This window comes from Parasteatoda tepidariorum, chromosome 4 (assembly GCF_982258835.1).
Source record: "Parasteatoda tepidariorum strain Cologne lab strain chromosome 4, Ptep-v5.0, whole genome shotgun sequence".
NCBI lineage: Eukaryota > Metazoa > Arthropoda > Arachnida > Araneae > Theridiidae > Parasteatoda > Parasteatoda tepidariorum.
The window spans coordinates 55,798,853-55,819,361 of NC_141758.1; the positions used below are offsets into that span (position 1 = coordinate 55,798,853).

At 27.2% G+C, this 20,509-nt stretch overlaps 1 protein-coding gene across 1 annotated transcript in view; it reads left to right on the forward strand.

Moving 5' to 3' along the window:
• Nucleotides 1–20,509, forward strand: part of MESR6 (misexpression suppressor of ras 6) — a 569,253-nt gene that overhangs the window by 334,168 nt on the left and 214,576 nt on the right. Inside the window, exons 4-5 of the mRNA XM_087161156.1 lie at nt 14,888–15,036; nt 17,288–17,487. Coding sequence (XP_087017282.1) covers nt 14,888–15,036; nt 17,288–17,487 — 349 coding nt within the window. The remainder of the gene's footprint in view (nt 1–14,887; nt 15,037–17,287; nt 17,488–20,509) is intronic.

The window sequence follows — 20,509 nt, forward strand, 5'->3', positions numbered from 1 at the left end:
CAATTGTTTGGGTTGTTCAACATCAAATTCGAAGAAATAATTCACCACTGTTTTTACAGTGTAAGAAAGTATTGAGTGAAAAATATTGGTAATAAATTGAAAAAAGTGTTCCTTCATAAAATTTTTTTGGGTTGTTCAACAACAAATTCGAAGAAATAATTCAACACTGTTTTTTACAGTGTAAGAAAGTATTGAGTGAAAAATAATATTTTTAATACTTGAAATTCTCATAACTTTTAAACTATTAGCCCTATCTATACTTGGTTTTAATTTAATTTGATTCAGTGTAAATAATGATAACAAAGAACAATATTTCGCTTATTTATATAGCCATTTCAAATGTTTAGATAGGCATAAATACAAAATTGTACATTTTATACATAAACCTTTTAATAGCTTTTGAACTATTTGTCTTAATCAACTTTTATTTGGTCTGATTGGTTTCAGCTTGAAAAATATGTAGAAAATTATGTCTCCCTTGTCTATATAGGTATTTCAGATGCGTAAATTAATTTTTTAATCACTTACACTGACAAATTCTCGTATATCTTTTGCTGGATTTGCCTTTCGGCATCTTTTGATTCAGCATGAAAAATAAATATTGAAATAAGAAGCAATATATCGTTTTCTATAGTATGGTTTATATGTATAGTGGGGTTTAGTTTTTTGCCTATTAAACCCCTTTTCCCACGGTAAATTCAAGAAGGTGGCTAATGCTCATCTCTGGAAAGGGGTAAACTTTAGGTATCCATATTAGGATGTAGCTCAGGGGATAGAGCGCTCGCCACCCAATGAGGTGCTCCGGGTTCAGATCCCAGAGATGTCCATGCGAATTCCTTATATGACTCGGTTTTGGGTTCTTCCGATTCAATATAAAAAAAATGAGAAACAATATATAGTTTATTTATATGGTGTAGTTTTGTCCCCTCCACTTTCCTCCACAGTAAATTCAAGATGCCGGCAAAAATTCAACTCGGGAAAGGGGCAAACTTTAGGTACCTATATTAAATTCAAACCTAAACTTTTTAAACAATTTTCCGCTTTCCTCTAATTATTTAAGAAATGGCCGAAAGCTTAAAATGTTATTTTTATAATTTTCTCTGCATGGAGAATTTGCATGCATTTACGCAAATAAGCATAACTTTTCACTCTACAAAAATAATTTTTTGAAAATAATACCATATTTTTCTGACTTTAAAATTAGGTCAAAGCAATAATAAATTGATTTTTGTAAAAAATTAAAACTGTTATTTTATTCTTAAATATGTAAGGGAAAATAATTGTGAACTAGTTTACTTTCTTCGCGGATAAATTTTGTGAAGTAATTCTTTTATATTCTTGTAAGAAATATAAATAATGTCCTGGAGAACCTGAGTAAAGGCAAGAATAAAAATTCCAATATACCTTAGAGATAGATAGGAAAAGTAACAATATCAATTCTAATATATATTTTATTGACTATAAAAGAGGCAAGAATCTTAATACCAATATATATTTTACAAACCATTAGGACAGGCAAGAATCTCAATTCCAATATATATTTTACAAATCATTAGGAGAAGCAAGAATCTCGATTCCAATATATATTTTACAAACCATTAGGAGAGGCAAAAATCTCAATTCCAATATGTATTTTACAAACCATTAGGAGAGGCAAAAATCTCAATTCCAATATGTATTTTACAAACCATTAGGAGAAGCAAGAATCTCGATTCCAATATATATTTTACAAACCATTAGGAGAGGCAAGAATCTCAATTCCAATATATATTTTACAAACCATTAGGAGAGGCGAGAATCTCAATACCAATATATATTTTACAAATCATTAGGAGAAGCAAGAATCTCGATTCCAATATATATTTTACAAACCATTAGGAGAGGCAAGAATCTCAATTCCAATATATATTTTACAAACCATTAGGAGAGGCGAGAATCTCAATTCCAATATATATTTTACAAATCATTAGGAGAAGCAAGAATCTCGATTCCAATATATATTTTACAAACCATTAGGAGAGGCAAGAATCTCAATTCCAATATATATTTTACAAACCATTAGGAGAGGCAAAAATCTCAATTCCAATATATATTTTACAAACCATTAGGAGAGGCGAGAATCTCAATACCAATATATATTTTACAAGCTATGAGGAGAGGCTCAGACTCCCAATTCCAATATAAGCATATCCTACAGGCCATGGAGAGATGTTAGAATCTTAGATCCAATGTAATTATTTCTCTCCTCCAAACAACCTTAAAAACAGCCCTAAGGTTATATACATTTTCTTTTACTTATTTTATAATTTTCAGTTAAATTATAAGAAAAATAGAAAGCTCTATGATTTAAGAACACCAAATGTGCTTATTTAATATACTGTTTAAGATAAAGTTCATAACTTAGATATTTTTATTTATTTTTTTATTTTCGAATTAAAGTATTTTATTTCATTATTTATCGATTTTAGTAACCTTTATTATATGCATATGAGTATGAAAAAAAGAAGAAATCATTATTTTGGATAAAATAATGATTAGCATTGTTTCATGCATACCTAGCAGTGAATTGTTTTCTTTAAATGAAGAAATAAAGCTAGAATTTCCCATTTATATATTAATAAAACCTAATCTATTTAGGAACTGAAATAAAAATAACACGTTCTTCTACCCCTCAATGCAATACTTTTAAAGAGATACACATCGCTGAGAATAACCACCAAGTGAAGAAAGGAAAGTAGAAATTTCGAATTATAATTCCAAGACCATCATTAATGTCGCCTTCCAAGAACTTTTGAAGGAAGAGTGAATAGAGTAAATGACCTCTCAAAACTTTATCTTAATAGCATAAACGTTAATAGATGGTACCAGCGGTTGTTAGCGAAACTTTTATCTTGCTCTGAATCACTTATTAACGGGCTCTGTTTCAGCCTGCTCTAAGACCGTAATTTTTAAATGCCTAGAATGTTTTTCTTTTCTTTTTGGTAACTTCAACAGAAAGAGTTCTTAATTTACATTTTGTGCTCTTTTAGATACATCTATATATGATTTTTAATTTATCTGACCTAAATAAATTAAACAAAATGTTTATATGTATGTTCTTCATACCAATCCTTGATACTGAATCCTCTATTTGGTGCACACATGTTCGAAAACATAATGGTAATTTTCTTTAACTTTAAAATTCTTTCTGATTGGTTTACGAGTTACCATCCAACAAAACTGTTTTCCGTTGTATTAAAAAATTATTTTAAAGTTCCAGTGATCTTCTAGCTTAATTTCTAGCTCTTTTTAATTTAAAATGAGTTTTGTTCGGAGTTTGTAGCATGTTTTTCCAAATTATTTCTTGCTTCTTATATTTGTTTAACACAAATAAAATCAACAATTCTGAAAGCAGAATTAAAAGAGTAAATGATCTCTCAAAAGTTTATTTTAACAGCATAAACGTTAAACGATGGTAACATCAGTTGTTAGTAAAACATTTTTTTTGGTCTGAATCACTTATTAACAAGTTCTGTATCAACTTGCATAGAGTTTCTTTTTTAGTAATTTGAAGAATGTGTGTTTAATTTACATTTTGCGCTCTGAGGTATATAAGCAGATAATCTAGCTTACAGCTCTATTTAATCAAAAATGAGTTTCATTGGGAGTTTATAGCACTTATTTATTGATTATCTTTTTCGTATAATAGAATAGTACAAATAAAATCACCAACTCATAACTTAGAGTAAATGACCTCTCAAAAGTTATTTTAATACCATTATCGTTAATAGATGGTACCATAAGTTGTTAATAAAACATTTTTTTTTATCTGAATCACTTATTAACAAGTTCTGTATCAACTTGCATGGAATTTCTTTTATAGTAATTTGAAGAAGGTATGTTTAATTTACATTTTGGGCTCTGAGATATATAAGCAGATAATCTAGCTTACGGCTCTATTTAATCAAAAATGAGTTTCATTGGGAGTTTATAGCACATATTTATTGATTATCTCTTTCTTATAGTAGAATAGTACAAATAAAATCACCAACTCAGAACTTAGAATAAATTATCTCTCAAAAGTTATTTTAATAGCATTATCGTTAATTAATGGTACCAAGGGGTGCTAGCGAAACTTTTAGCTTGGTCTGGCCCACTTATTAACGGGATTTGTTTTAGCTTCTACTGAGAGCATAATTTTTAATTGCTTTGAATTGCTTTTCTGATAATTTGAACAAAAAGACAGCTTAATTTACACTTTGTGTTCACATATATCTAAAGATATAATTTTTAGTTTAACTAATCTACATAAATAAAACAATAGTTTAGATTTGTATTCCTTTAAAATAGTCGCAATTGGGAACCATAACTTACTCTGATCTTCTGTTTGTGCGAAACAACTCAAAGAAAGAGTTTTTCTTAGGTTTGAGTAATTATTTCATCATTTCAGTAATTTTTCTAGCTTACAACTCTTTTTAATCAAAAATTAAATTCATTGGGTGTCTAAAGCCCGTTTTTACTAATTCTTTATCTAAATTATGTTTCTTTTTGTGTAATTTTTCTGATTTTATTTTACTATGCAATTAATTAAATAAAATTGCTTTGATTTTAAAATGGATTATTATTTGATAAAAGCATAAAAAAATTCAAATTTAAATATTGTGTTTATAATTTTTTTAAAAGAAATGTTTTAAATATTCTCGTACCGTATGTTTCTTTTGGTTCCAATTTAAGAGTTTAGTAAAAGAAGGTACTAAAAAAAAAATATAGAAGGCTTAAAAAAGTCTACGTTAATAAAACAGCAGGTGGCTGTCTACGAAGCATTTTTCTTTCCTCGTTAAAAACTGCCTCTTCAGCAGAAATCAGTTTACCATCTTTGCAGAAAAAATATACTTTCAGAAAAAATATAATTCTTGCAGCCGACCACAGAATTGAAACTCAAAATTTTAAATGTTTTTAGAATGATACTTGTTGCCATCTTTTATAATATATATATATGTATATATATATATATATATATATATATATATATATATATATATATATATATATATATATATATATATATATATATATATATATATATATATATATATATATATATATATATATATATATATATATATATATATGTTTACAAGAGCTGAAATATATATATATTTCAGCTCTTGCAATTTGTAAAATTATCAGCTTGAACATAATAAAGTATTACTCACTTAAAAAACTTTTTGGCTAAAATTGTTTATATTTCATCTTATATGCATGTTACATCAAATATTTTAATTTAAGTAATTGCATAGTGGTATGAGATTATGTTCTATCCGTTTTGTTAAGTTTAATTTCGCCCTTATTTTACTGGCTCCCTATAGCCTGGTATTAAAAATTGAGTAAAATATCAACTTGAAAAAAAAGAAGAAATAAACAATTAAAATTAAATGAAAAGCGTTAATGATCCAATTTTTAAACTTTTGAAAAGTTAACTACCTCAACTAAATTTTCTGGGCTCATAAAAATATGTAACACTCTGTAATTATTTATTGAGTTTGAGGCTGATTTTCGAAAGCTCTTTTTTCACATAAAATAACGCTTTTTACGAATAATATGCTGTTTTTATAACTTTGTAAGGTTGCGCCAGTTAATCATCAAAAGTTATGTCAAATTAATCTTATCTTTAGCCAGCGCCCTCTATACTAATTCTGAAATAACTTCAATATGAAAAAAAAAGCCACTGAATCGTAAAAATGAAAAGCGTTTATAATCATATAATACACAGCATTATCTGGACAAATTTTCAAAAATCGTGAGTATTTCATTTATTTTGAAATGTTTCATCATGAAAGCAAAATCTCGCCAAATTCGCAATTCTTAATAAACGTTTAATTAGTTTTAAGCTATCAAAGTTATTTTTCCATTATAAATCCCAAATTATTCTTTAAGGGAAGATGATAAATATGTATTAAAGTTACAGCTTTACTTCAAGTGTGATGCAAATAAACTGTGGTTTTCTTATTTTTATTTTCCTTGGTGACAGAGCTTCAAAAAACACTGTTAATAATTTTCACGTAAATGGAAAAATCTCGCCAAATTCACGATTTTTAATAAACGTTTAATTAGTTTTGAGCTATCAAAGTTATTTTTCCATTATAAATTGTTCCAAATTGTCCTTTAAGGGAAGATGGTAAATATATATTAAAATTATATTTTTACTTCAAGTGTGATGCATATAAACTGTGGCTTTCTTATTTTTATTTATTCTTTGGTGATAGAACTTCGAAAAACACTGTTAATAATTTTCATGTAAATGGAAAAATCTCGCCAACATAGCAATTTTTTTATCAAAAAATTGTAGTATTTTTTTTTAAATATTAAAAATATTTGTAAGTTTTTATGTAAGTCATTTCTTTTAAGCAAGACGGTATATAATTTGAGTGCGAAGTAAAGCTTAGAGTTAAAGGTATTCTAACTGTGGTTTTTGGATTTTTCTCGGCGAAAAAACTTTGGAAATTTCTTTAAAATTTATCATTGTATCTTAATGTTATATTTTTTAGTAGTAAAACTTGTATTTTAACTCATTTCTACATTAATTACGATAAAAAATAGTGAATTATGCAGTGAGTTCCAACTTTAACCCTCCTTGTAAGAAGACTATGCAGAAATTATAGAAGTGTTTATAAATTTCTATGTAAAATTTGCTCAAACATAAGATGACTCAAGTGTTGTGTGATTAATCGTGTAACGGTAGATAAAGTTTTTTCTATCATGGACGTTATTATTTGAGTCGACTGAATTTCCCCTCAATTTCACTTTATAAAGAAAGAGGAAAGAAAATTGAGAGACAAAATATTTTTATTCGGGTATTTCCTCTAATGAGAGTTGACATAGTTCGAGGAATTAGTTTCATAATTATTGCGTAACGTGATGTTGGAATTTTTTTTTTGGAAGGGGGGAATTTAGTCGTGCTCAATAAACCGACCTATAAATTTGGTGAATTTTACAAATTTCGAAATATTTTCTCTCGTTGCTTTATCTCGTCTTAAGACTTATGACGTTAAGGGTGTTTTACAAGATTCTTTTGCCAAGAAAAAAAAAGCTGCAGTTTAAGTGATTTAAATTTGAACCAAAACTATAGTTTTAAATTATATATGGGTGATTCTTCAAAAACCTAACAATATCATTTCCAACAGAAAAAAATTCTCAAGATTAGCTTGAGATAGATAATTGCTATTTCTTATACTTTTGAGACATATTTTTCCCCATGTTAATTCTGAATTCTTTAGATTATTAACAATTTGCTGTTATCTAAAAAATTATCTTTTAGATATTGCGATCAAATTGCATGCATATCAACTCTCGACTTGTTGACACTCTTAGAAGGCACGCAAGTGGCTTTGTGCCCAGTGCCCTGAGATCTGTAAATCGGGGCTGACGCCCTTTGGTTTGACACATTTTGTTCGATTAAGCTGAAACCCTGTTTCTGGCTCTTTATCCTTTGTTTTCATTAATGTCACCTTATAATCACTGCAACTTTTGTTTACCGTAATGAGATTAGTTCTTGGTTTATTTTCATAATAGCTAAAAATAAAAGCTACGCTTGATTGGTAACTCATTGTATATATAATCTTCAACTGACTCTATATATAATTGTACAATTGAAAATTATTTATAGATGAAAATTAAAAACCTCTTAAAAAGAAGTCACTGTACTCCGTTCTCTCTCTCTCTTTCGTATGCCTGTTAAGGCAGAGGGGTGCGATTGTTCTTGTTTTCCAGTGGCGCCATCTATGGCCAAGAGTTCGACTTATGCCACACCCATTCGTCACACCCGTTTATAGGGTGGACCCATTCATACATCCGTTCATTCATCCACAGATCGTAATTTTGACCTGAATCAGAGAACGATCAGTCTCCGATCCAGTACCCCAAGAGGTATTGATTTGTTATGGTAACATGGAGGACTTTGCGACTAGACAAATTTACGTGCATCAGTCACCATTTACTACACGGGGAGTCTTTGGCCGACCGGGTTCGAACCCAAGAACTCTCGGGCATGGGGCCGACGCCCTACCGACTAGGCTATCCCGGCCACTGTACTCCGTTGCAAGTTAAGAAAAGACTATTGCTGTATAGGGTTTAAGTATTCCGGGACTGCATATAGTTCCGTTTTATTTATTATTCAAATTAAGCTTTCAAAACAATAACAAAACAATAAAGTCAAACTCGTCGGACAGAAATTTAATTTGTGCTAATTTTTATAAGCTAAACGCCGTGCTACTTCGTTTCAAGACTTGGGGATGTTGATATTTGTTGGCGCTTAGAGCTTGGAGTTCATTTTACGTGCACTTAAATGCTTCGGGATAATGTTTTTTTTCTTAACTTGCAACGGAGTATAGAAAAATTTCATAATGGATATTCTGCTATGTTAGAAAGTTCTGGAAAAACTAAGAACCTGCACCAGGTAGATATCAAAATCAGTAAATTTTCTTACAGCTTGCATAGTGGAGCAAGTAAAAAATTAATTTACCCTAATTTAAACCTAATTTGAAATGAAACCTAGTTTAAAATGAAACCTAATTTAAAATGAGGTTTCCTTGAACCTAATTTAAAATGAAAATTAAAAAAAAGTGCTAACATGAATGATAGATAATAAATAAAGGAGGTATGGGAAGAAAATTTGTGTAGATCAACATCATACACAGATCAACATTGAACAACTTTTTCTTTGAGTGTAGTAAACTCGATATTTTGAATATATCTTTAACGTTTTAAAAATTCATATCAAAATTGTTTTACATTTAAATTTATATATTATATTTCTTCATGTGCTATTCTTAATAATTTCATAATCTGAAGTATGTATTTATTTAATATATAAATAAATTATATGTCATTTAAATCGTAATGAAATTGAAAAATTTACTTAGATTAAGTGATTTATTGCTATGTCAACTTCTAGTTATAGAAAAAAAATGTAAAAAATTAAAACCATTAATCACTGTACCCGTCTTTTCTATTGTAACATTAAAAGTTAACTGCAGTCTGAACAAAGACTTGAATAGTGTTGTTGAAAACATACATGTGTTGATAAAAAAAAAAGTTTTCCTTTAGTATGTTCTACATTCTTAAGGTTTTATTTGTGTAATTGCCTACTGATCGGAGAGAGAGTTTTGTACATTGCTTCCAGAGAAACAAAAACCATTACTTTCTGCTAATGGCTTTCTGTCACGCTTAGAGTTTGTTAGATACGAATTTGCCTTGACTATTATCAACATAGCAATAAAAGCTGACACTGTATATATTTTCTATTGGTCATTTATGTCATTTTAATTTTTTAAACTATTGATCTAAATCGTACTGGCTATGTAAATGACTTACAAGCAGAATTAACCAGTAAAGTAAACTTTGCAACATAGTAAAACTGATATTAAACGCATATTTTTTTCCCTTTTGGTCATTTATGTCACGTTATTTTTTTAAACCATTAACCAAATGCATTCCGGTTGATTCTTTTTGGTCATTTTTATTACGTAATTTTTTAAAATTATAAATCTTATGCTTTCCAGTTATGAGTTTAAATAATATTGCTAAATTAGTGAAACTTTAAAATAAACTAAAACTTGCAATCTATGCATATATGTTCTGTTGATTATTTATGTTACTTCATTTCTTTTTTAAAAAACTATTTATCTAATGCCTCTTACAATTGGGAAGTGTGACTCGCCAATTTTGAAATAAACTAGTGGGATGTATGCCTTATGAGGAATAATTTTAGGGGGCAATCGTTTCGGCCCATAGAAGGTCCTATGAGAGATAAAAAATAATTCAATATATAGAAAAATCGGTATTTTATTACTTCAATGCAGACTATTAGTTATTGTAATTATCTCATACTCCAATTAATTTTGTAGTACTTTCACGTACTATATAATGCATATTTATTGTCAAAATTTATTTCGAAAATTTTATCTAACAATATGAGAAAAATTTATTTTTTATAAATCACATTTTTGGATGTTACATAACCTATACTCACAAAAAATTCCATCAGTTTGGGAAAATTCGTTACGAGTTATAATTGGTCAGATGACCATATAAAAGTTTTTTTTTTTTTTTTGGCATTTTTACTTCCTTATCCAATTATAAATAATAAAATACTTTTTTTGAAAGTTTTTTTTACTAAAATTAGAATAATCGCTTAAAAGCATTTTTTCAAAATAGTTATATTCGGCTTTTGAGATCAATTTTGACAATAAATATGCATTATATAGTACGTGAAAGTACCACAAAATTAATTGGAGTATGAGATAATTACAATAACTAATAGTCTGCATTGAAGTAATAAAATACCGATTTTTAAAATACCGAGTAATAAAATACCGATTGAATTATTTTTTATCTCTCATAGGACCTTCTATAGGCCGAAACGAATGTTGCCCCATAAAATTATTCCTCATAAGGCGTACATCCCACTAGTTCGTTTCAAAATTGGCAAGTCACACCTCCCTAGTCTCCCTTGTGTAGCTATGAGTATTGGCCAAATTAACCAGTAAATAAATTTTTAAAGCAAAATAAAGCTGACGCTATGCATACGGGTTTTATGTTCGTCATTTATGCCACTGTTTTAAGCTGTTGATTTGATTCATTCTAGGTATGAGCTTAGGCCGAATTAACCAGTAAATGAAATTTTAAAAATATTTAAAAAAAACTCACACTTGGCGAATGTATTTTACGTTTTTCATTTATTAATTTTTTTAAAGATATTTATCTAATGCATTCTACCCCTATGAGTATAGGTAGCATTAACTAGTAAATGTTTTCGATTGGTCTTTTAGTTAATTTTATTTATTTATCTATTTATCCTATGAGTTCTAAAGTTATGAGTTTAGATGGAATAATTAACTATATAATAATTAACTATATAATAATGTATGAATCTCAAAAAGAACTATCAACATAAGTAATGTTGTAAGAAAAAACTTTCCTTCCATATAAATCGTTTTTTACATTCCGTTCATTTTTTTTTTAATTAATAAAGAAAAAAAATCAAACATTTCCAATTTTTTTTTATAATTTAAAAATTTCTTGTTCCAATCAGAGTTTTGGAAGCAAAACCTTTTTAGACATTAATTTCATTTATCTTTTCTATTGTTTTATAAACAAATGCATTATGTATGTAATTTTGATATTATTTTTTACCATCTCTTAAATATTATAAAACTTAATTTTAAAAAAAAATCTATCCAGCAGAGTTTTTTTTCATCCTTAAAAGCAGATGGGACACTGGTGTCCCTTTTATATTTCTTTTTTTCTGACTCTCTAATTGAAGCAAAAATATATTTTGCTATTTTTAAATTAAAACACACAGTCTAATAGTTACTGAAAAATCTAATAGATTGTCCGAATAATATTTGAACTAAAATATTAAATCCAAAAAAAAGTAGTTTAAAAAATTTTTTTCATTAATTGATTTTTTAATTAAATAAATTTCAATAATGAATTACTGTTTCTCACGGATCTAAATAACTGAATTGGAAAAATTATTGCTTGAAAGTGAGCTGTGTTTGGAAGATTTTACATTTACCGTAGAAAAATACACAAGTGTTTCATATTCTATTTCAGAACCATGTTAAATATATTATGTAAAATGCTAAATATATTATTTTTTAATTAATTTGGCATACATTAATGAAAAATAATCAAAAAGTATGAAAAATATGTTTAAAAATTTCGTTAAAATTTTTTTATGTATGTTGTTTATTGTATGTATTGATAATATATGTTAAATATATTGTTACATTATTTCTACCAACTCTCGAAAATTATAAAACTTAATTTAAAAAAAAATCAGTTCAGCAGAATTCGTTTTCACCCTTTAAGGAAGATGGTGCACCCTTGTTCCTTTTATATATTTTTTTCTGTCACTCTGATTCTAAACAAAATATATTTCGGTATCTTTAATTATAAAAACTGTCTAATAGGTATTAACAAATCTGTTAGATTATCGGAATTAAATTTGTACTAAAATATAAACTCCAAAAAAAAAAATTTGAGAAACATTTTTTTTTTCATTTGTATTCAAAAATTGAACAATAATTAATTTTGTAAATTTCAATGATGAATAGCTGTTTCTTTCGGATTTAAATAACAGCAAATTTGAGAAATTATTGTTTGAAAGTGAGCTGTGTTTGGAAGATTTTACCTTTAATGCAGAAAAATACACCGTTTCTTCACATTCTATTTCATAATCATCAATTATTAAAATGCTAAATACAATATTTTTTACTTATTTGATCTAAATTAATACAAAATAATAAAAAAAGTATGAAAAACATGTTTAATAAATATTCTACGTCAAAAGCTTCTTGAATGTGTCATAATAATTATAATCTGAACAAAACAAGAAAAATGATTAGATTCCTAAAGTTTTTTTTAATAGCTATGTTTAGTGCATTTAATAACGATTAGGAAAGCGTTATTTTTTAGCATTTTTTTATTTGTTAACTAGTTAAAATTAATATAATAAAACATCTAAGATCACTAATGCTGAAATGAAAAAACATTTAATTTCATTAAACATTAAAATAATAAAGCATTTAATATAATTTTAAAATTTCGTATTCTCTAACTTGACTGCATTTTTAAATTAATAAAAAATTCAGATCTTTCCAAAAATTAATTTTAAATTATAATATAAGTATTAAATGTAAGTCAAAGAAAAATCCAAATGCTTGTAGTCTACTTTGTACATAAAATAGATTTCGATTTTTCTTCCTTGTAGTCAGTAAATAAATTCAGCACAAAATTCTTCCACATTACTTTCCGCCTACAAATCGACTGGTAGTTATTTTTTGAGCCATGAAAAATATAAAGAGAAAAGAAAAAGTAAAAATTCTAGAGATTCGAATCATCTATACGTGATTGCTAAATGGAAGGAGGTAGACAACATTGTGCAACCGAATTTCCATTCTCTAGAAAAATCGATCCCTTTTACCAAAAGAAATAAATAAAAAAAAGGAAAAATCAGAAAGGGAAAAAGCATTAGAATTGGAAAAAAGCAAAACTCTGGATAAATTGGAAGAAAGGGGACCAGGCTGCCTTTCAAAGTTTTTTATTTCTTTTCTTTAATTTCTTTCTTTCCTTTCTCCCATTATTTTTGTTAAGGGTAAAACGTTCTTTTGCTGATATTTTCTTGAAGTTGTTCTGACTGTTTGAGATAACGTTTTAGCAGAAACTTCAAATATTATGAAACGTGAGTAATATTAAATAAAAATAAAAGCAACGGAAAAAGAAAATGGCTATTTTTGCTTAGCATGCAGTGCTCAGTTTAGCATTTAACATTTAAAATTCTTTTTTATATTTATTTTTATATTCGAGTATATGCAAAGTTTGAAATTTCTGGTTGCACTCAAAGAAAAATAAATATGCTTAGTGTGTAGTATGGGGCTGGAGAAAAAAAAAAAGCATGGTTGAAACTCCCAGAATATGGTAAAATTTACCAAGTTTCGGGCTCTATAGGAACACAAAAATACTCGGTAATTTTTACAGAAGCGCTTTTGAAATTATTTTGGTAAAATTAGCAATAATATATGGTTTTTTAATATCATGAAATTTGGTAAATGTGGTTAAGTTAGGTAATTTGATTATGCCTTATAGCGCAAAATCCAATTATTTATTTAAATTTACTTTTCAGTTATTTTCAGTTTTGTATATTTAACTAAATGTGCAGTAAAAAAAACTATGATTTAAAAAATGAGAATTTCCATTAGAAATGGAAAAATTACCAAACAAATGGTTTAATTACCATATAATTTGGTTTTATTAACCAAAATTATGTTTTTTTTTTTATCAGGAATGTTATTGCCATGGAGTATGGTAATTTTGCCAGAAATTTTCTCCGTTTAGATTATTTATTTTTTTACTTAACTTTTGGCAATAAGAACTATTATTTTGAAAACCGGAATTTCTCGTAAACTATTACCATATGAATGGAAAAATTACCAAATAAATGGTTTAAATACCGTATATTTTATTTTTATTACCATAATTCTTATTTTAACATTGTGGAAAAAAAATTTAAAACATATGTGAATAACCATAGATTTAATTTTTGCATATTTATCTATATTTCTGTTGAAGATATCCTTAGGTTCTTAATTTCTTTCCATATGATGAACTTTTATGAAGTAACTAACGTATTAATCTAATATTGAATATAATAAAATGTTTTACTAAAAATTGTAATTTATTATTTTTTTTATATTGTGTTTTCCAAAGTTAACCAATTTCTTTCTAATTTTAGAAATTTAATAATAAAATAGATATTTTGAAATTGTGTGAAAATTTTTATATCTTACAATAAAATTTATTTCGATTGTACAGTGGTTTGCAGAAGGAGAGGGCACAGAGAAAAAAAGACCACAATCAACAACTTAGTTGAAATTACATCTCATTAGCTTAAGTTACAGTTAAGTTTTACTAGTAGAAAAAGTTGCAATTTTGACATATTTCCTTAAAATATCAAAAATTTAAACAATTATAATTTAAAATAGCTTTAAAATATTTTTCACTCTTTTACTTTTATCGAATTAAAACTTGTTTTAGATTAAAGATGAAATTTTTTAAAATTTATTTATCTTAATTCAAAATGTAGAATTAAATATAACCTATATTTTAAACTAAATTAGTAAACTCAAAATATAGGATTAAAATTTATATCAATAATTTATAATTTCCATAAAATTTAAAAAATATTTTTCAACTTATTTCTCACAAATAAGATTAATATAAAGTTAGCCTCTATGCATTAGCACTGAGGGTCAACAACCTTTAATATAATTCACTAAACAAACCTTAAGCATTTTCTTCTTTAAACAAAGACATTAACAAAGTGTTCTTTTTATTTTATTTCTAGAGTAACCTGCACAGAATCTTATTTCGTGAGTGAGCTCTCTTGGTGCCCCGAAAAAGACCTCCAAGACGGGGCACGTGATGTCACCCTCCAAGTCTGTACCCTAGGCTCGCCCCTGGAAAAATCTGCGGCTGCTGAGAGCAAACCTACAGGTAGGTAACACATCCTTTCCCGTTTGTACAACTTGCTGGCTAACGCTTTAATACAACTTGAGGCAACTCTGGGTTGTTCCAGCACTGGGGACTCTTAATTTTTTTTCTTCTGACATCCACCCTTCTCAGAGGCCGAATTTGAGAAGATGGATCGGTTTGCTCTGTTTTTCTTCACAAATCTGGTCGAGCTTAAGAGTAGGGAGAGTTATTTGAATACTTTACTTACTTTTATGTAGAGTTATTGAATTATTCACATTATTGAAACTCAATTTATCACCATTTATGGAAACCCAGTGTTTATTATGGGGAATTATTAGACTTCTGCACTTATTTTCATAGAATACTGAATTTAATTGAAACTCAATTTATAACCAAATTTTTAGTATGAATAGAGTTATTTCAGTTCTTTATCTACTTTTAAGGAGAGTTATTGAACTCTCCATTTATCAAAACCCAACTTAACATAATTTATAAGAATCTAATTATTATTAAGGAGAGTTATTATTATGGAGAGTATTTATTATGGAGAATTATTAGACATTTGCCCTTACTTTCATAGAATACTGAATTCAACTGAAACTCAATTTATAACCAAATATCAAAACCAAATTTTTAGTATGAATAGAGCTATTTCAGTTCTTTATCTACTTTTAAGGAGAGTTATTGAACTCTTCATTTATCAAAACCCAACTTAACGTCATTTATAAGAATCTAATTATTATTACGGAGTGTTATTATTATGGAGAGTGTTTATTATGGAGAATTATTAGACTTTTGCCCTTACTTTGATAGAATACTGAATTCAATTGAAACTCAATTTATAACCAAATATCAAAACCAACTTTTTAGTACGAGTAGAGTTATTTGAGTTCTTTATCTACTTTTAAAGAGAGTTATTGAACTCTTCATTTGTCAAAACCCAACTTAACATCAATTATAAGAATCCAATTATTATTATGGAGAGTTATTTGAATTCATCACTTAATTTTATGTATTCTTCATAATATCTAGACCTAACTTGTCACAGCGCCAACAATGAAAAAAAATTGAAACTGTATGAAAAAAATCTCTAACTCAGAGGTTTCCAAATTGCAAGAACTTTACAAGATTCAAAATAACTTGGCTTTAATCATATATGTTTTGTAGTATATCATTCAATCTGAACATTAATGTACATTTCATATGTGTCAAACTGTGAAACAGAAATTGTGGAAGTAAATTGTGACATTATAAACGCGGTGAATTAAACTCGAGGGCTCAGAGCTATTTTTACTTAGGACGGGATGCTCATGTCTTACACTATAATCTAAATATTTTATTATTTGAGCCTAAAGTGTTTTGTTTCTTAATGAAATATTCTGCAAAAATATTCCACTAAGAGCCAAACCTTAATATGCATCATATTTTGAGTAATAATTAAAATTAATTTTAAAAAAAGATAATTAAGTTTAGTTAGTTGAATTTTTTTTTAAAAAATATTGCATTACTTAACTTTTCTCTAAGTTATGTATTTCTGAGTAAAAATCGCCTTTTTTACCATTATTTAAAGCTTGGGTTACATAATAAATATCGAAAATAAAATTATCATTACGATAACAGGGAAAAGAATTCTTAAACTGATCCAATTAATCTTTACTCGAAAACGAATAAAAAGTTCTCTTTGTCCTCGATTATATTTTTATTTTTATTCAAGTAAAGACTATTTTCTTGTAAAAAATAAACTCTAGAGATTTTTTTATTTAATATTAAAAAAAATCGTTAGTTTCATAATTCATAGTAGAAACGGTTTATTTTAGATACTTGCATTTTTAGACAAGACTAGCATGCATATTGAAGCCCAATTTATATTTACGCCAATAATAAAAATAAATTGCAACTAAATCAAATAGTGGCTATATCTGAAAATGAACTTGTTGTTCCATCTATTGTTTTTTTAGTCGAATTTAGTTACTAACATGTATATCGAAACCCAATTTATATTTACGCCAATAATAAAAATAAATTGCAACTAAATCAAACAGTCGATATATCTGAAAATGAACTTGTTGTTCTATCTATTGTTTTTTTCAGTCGAATTTAGTTACTAACATGTATATCGAAACCCAATTTATATTTAATGCCAATAATAAAAGTAAATTGCAACTAAATCAAACAGTTTCTATCTGGAAAGGAATAATGTACTCGAGTTGTTCCATCTATCGTATTTTTATTCTAAGTTGACTAACAATAGTTCATTGTTTTTGTTGTCTAGAAAAAGCCGTCAAGAGATTTGTTGTGGACGAGCTGAGCCACCATGTTAAAGAAAAATTGGAGAAAGAACCCTTTGTGTTGGATATCGATCTAGATTTCTACTCAACAAGGAACCCTTTCCTTCCTATGTTCTCATCAGAACAGTTCGATTTCTTAAGAAAACTCTACCATTATGAACATCCAAAAGAAACAGACGAAAAAGTTCGTAAAAGAAGTCTATTTCATTTCACGCTATGTTTATATTGTATTTCATACTATAATAGGGGGAGAGTGTTGAACCTTGGACCAATTTTGATTTTTAAATCCAGGAGATCTTAATTCAAATAACTTAGAAATTTCGTCGGAAATGCATTATGTGATTATCTATTAATACTTTTTGTGAAGGGATTCTGTTATATATTTCGGAAAAAAAAATATTTTTGAAAAGTAAGGAAAATCGATCCAAGCCACAACATGGTGTTGTACCTTGGATCATCTGATGTAAACTCCTTGGGTACAGTAATACAATTTAGAGAAAGTAATAAATCAAATAACTTTGTAGGGAATATATTATACGTTTGCTTATTACTATTTTTTTTTTATTAACGAATTCTATCATATATTTCAGTAAGATATTTTTAATGGAAAATCGGTTTTGGGGATAGCATGGTGGGTAACAAAAAAATAACTATTTTCATATTTATTTTAGTTTTATGCACTACCTCAATATCTATATGGCCTATTATATCTTTTTTTAATAGGAATTATGTTACCCTTATACATGTATACTTATATCTAGATTCGTTATGCTTACTTCTCTTAAAAGAAGTATGGTCAAAACTACTAGAATACGGTAAAACTTACCATGTTTCTGACTCTATGGGAGCACTAAAATGCTCGGCTATTTTTACCGAAGTGCTTTGGTTGGGATTTCGGAAAAAATAGCAATAAAATATGGTTTTATAAATTGTGATGATTAGGCAAATGTGGTAAGTTTTGGTAATGTTAAATCATGGCCTGAAAACCATTTACTCGGATAATTTAAATTAAGTTTTTGTATTTCTTACTATATGTGTGGTAATAAGAACTATAATTTTGAAGGGAATTTTTTTTCTCGGTATACATTGAGCAATCGGATGTAACTCTTTAATACAGAAAGTAATACTGGATGAAGAATACTTGAGTACAGAAAGTAATGATCGAAATTACTTGAAATTTATTTTGGAAAATCAGTATACATTTTCTTATTAATATATTATTTTTTGTTAGCGAATTCAGTCATATACTTCAGAAAAAAATATTTTTTTAAAAGATAAAGAAAAGAGGACCTAGGGACAATGGTGTTGTACCTTGGACTACCATATGTTACATCTTAACCATGGATGTAACTCCTTGGATAAAACTTCATTTGAATTTTTTCTTTTCTTTTAAATTCATGAGTTGATGATTAATTTTAATTCGAATATGTAATATGTTGCTTTCTGGGCACCATGAATTTTACAGAATACAAAGAATTTAAAAAAAAAAAAAAAAAGAGTCTATCTTAGCTATAAAATTAAACTAGACTTTTTTACTCTTAAAATGTTTGGGCAAAAATAAAGCCCACTCTTCCTTTTATATATAATAAATCATTCAATTTCTGAGTTAAAAACTCTATAAGCAACATAAAATAAAAAAAAGTCCATATTTTGATATGTCTTTGATTTGCCAATATTAGATAGACCAATTAAATCATCGAAATCTTATTTTAAAAAACGATTTTAATGTCACGTTTCGGAAAATTTTTAAATCAAGTTGTACGCAAAACTTTTTAAGACTTATAAATGCTACGCAGATAAAAAAATTAACATTCGCCACTATAGAGCACTAAGTCTCGTACTTTAATATATGTTTTAAGATTTGTTGCTAGCTACATTGTTAGATTAGAACGCTCGATGAGAAAAAAAAAAAGAAAAACGAAGATTAATTCAATTTTACAATCTTCAAAACAATATTAATTTTACAACAGTTCTAAAATGGAGTTTATAATTTAATTAACCGTTGAAACAAGATCCAATCATTTTTATTGCTCCTATTTTATAGAAGATCAAAGAAGCTTTCTTCTGTAGTAATGGGTGCAACGTCTTATGATTAGTTCTATATTCAATCAATGGAAGAGTAAGCGAACGCTTTTTTTAATAAACGGTTGTAAGAAAATTAATTTCGTTAAACAAAAAACTTCAAATTATAATTGAAGTATGGTGTTTTTCATTTCGTACTTTTAAACATAAAAAATTGAAGCGGATATTGACGATATTTCTTTTAAACGTTTAAATATTTATAATTATTATTGATATTATGATATCACTGTCAGATGACTTCAATCCGTTTTGGTTTAAGTTAAAAATTCGAGAGAGACTTGAGAAATTTCGTCACGAAATCATATAATTTTTGTAGAAAAGCAAAATTGAGTACGTGAAATATTTTTCTTTTGCTCAGAAAAATGGTTTCGTAAACAATTAAAAAAATTTAAAAATCCAGTTTTTATAGCGCAATATAGAATAAATCAAAATAATAAATGGTTGAAAGAAAATTAATTTCGTTAAACAATAACTTAAAATTATAATTGAAGTATAGTGTTTTTCATTTTGTAGTTTTAAACGTAAAAAAATGCGACGGATTTTGACTATATTTCTTTTAAAAACTTAAATATTTCTTAATTGATATTGTGACATCATTGTCAGATGACAACCATCCATTTTGTTCAAGTTTAAAATTCAAGAGAGCTGAAACATTTTATCACGAAATCATGTGATTTTTTTTCGAAAAGCGAGATTTTTGAATAGCAAAGCAAGAGTAGGCAAAATGTTTTTTTTTTTTTTTTTCGTTTGCTCGAAAAAAGGGTTTTGTGAACAATGAAAAAAATCTTAAAAATCCAGTTTTTACAGAGCAATATAAAACACTTCAAAACAATAAACTGTTGTAAGAAAATTAATCTAATAAACGGATGTAAGAAAATTAATTTCGTTAAACAAATACTTGTTTTGAAAAATTAAATATTTACTATTTATGTGTTGATATTATGATATCATTGACGGTTGACTACAATCTTTTTTTTCAAGTTTAAAATTCAAAAGATCTGAGAAATTTCGTCCCGAAATCATGTGATTTTTATGGAAAAGCAAAATTTGGCAGAGTAAGCTATTTTTATTATTATTATTATTTTTTTTTTTTGATTGCTCGAAAAAATGAGTAAACAATGTGA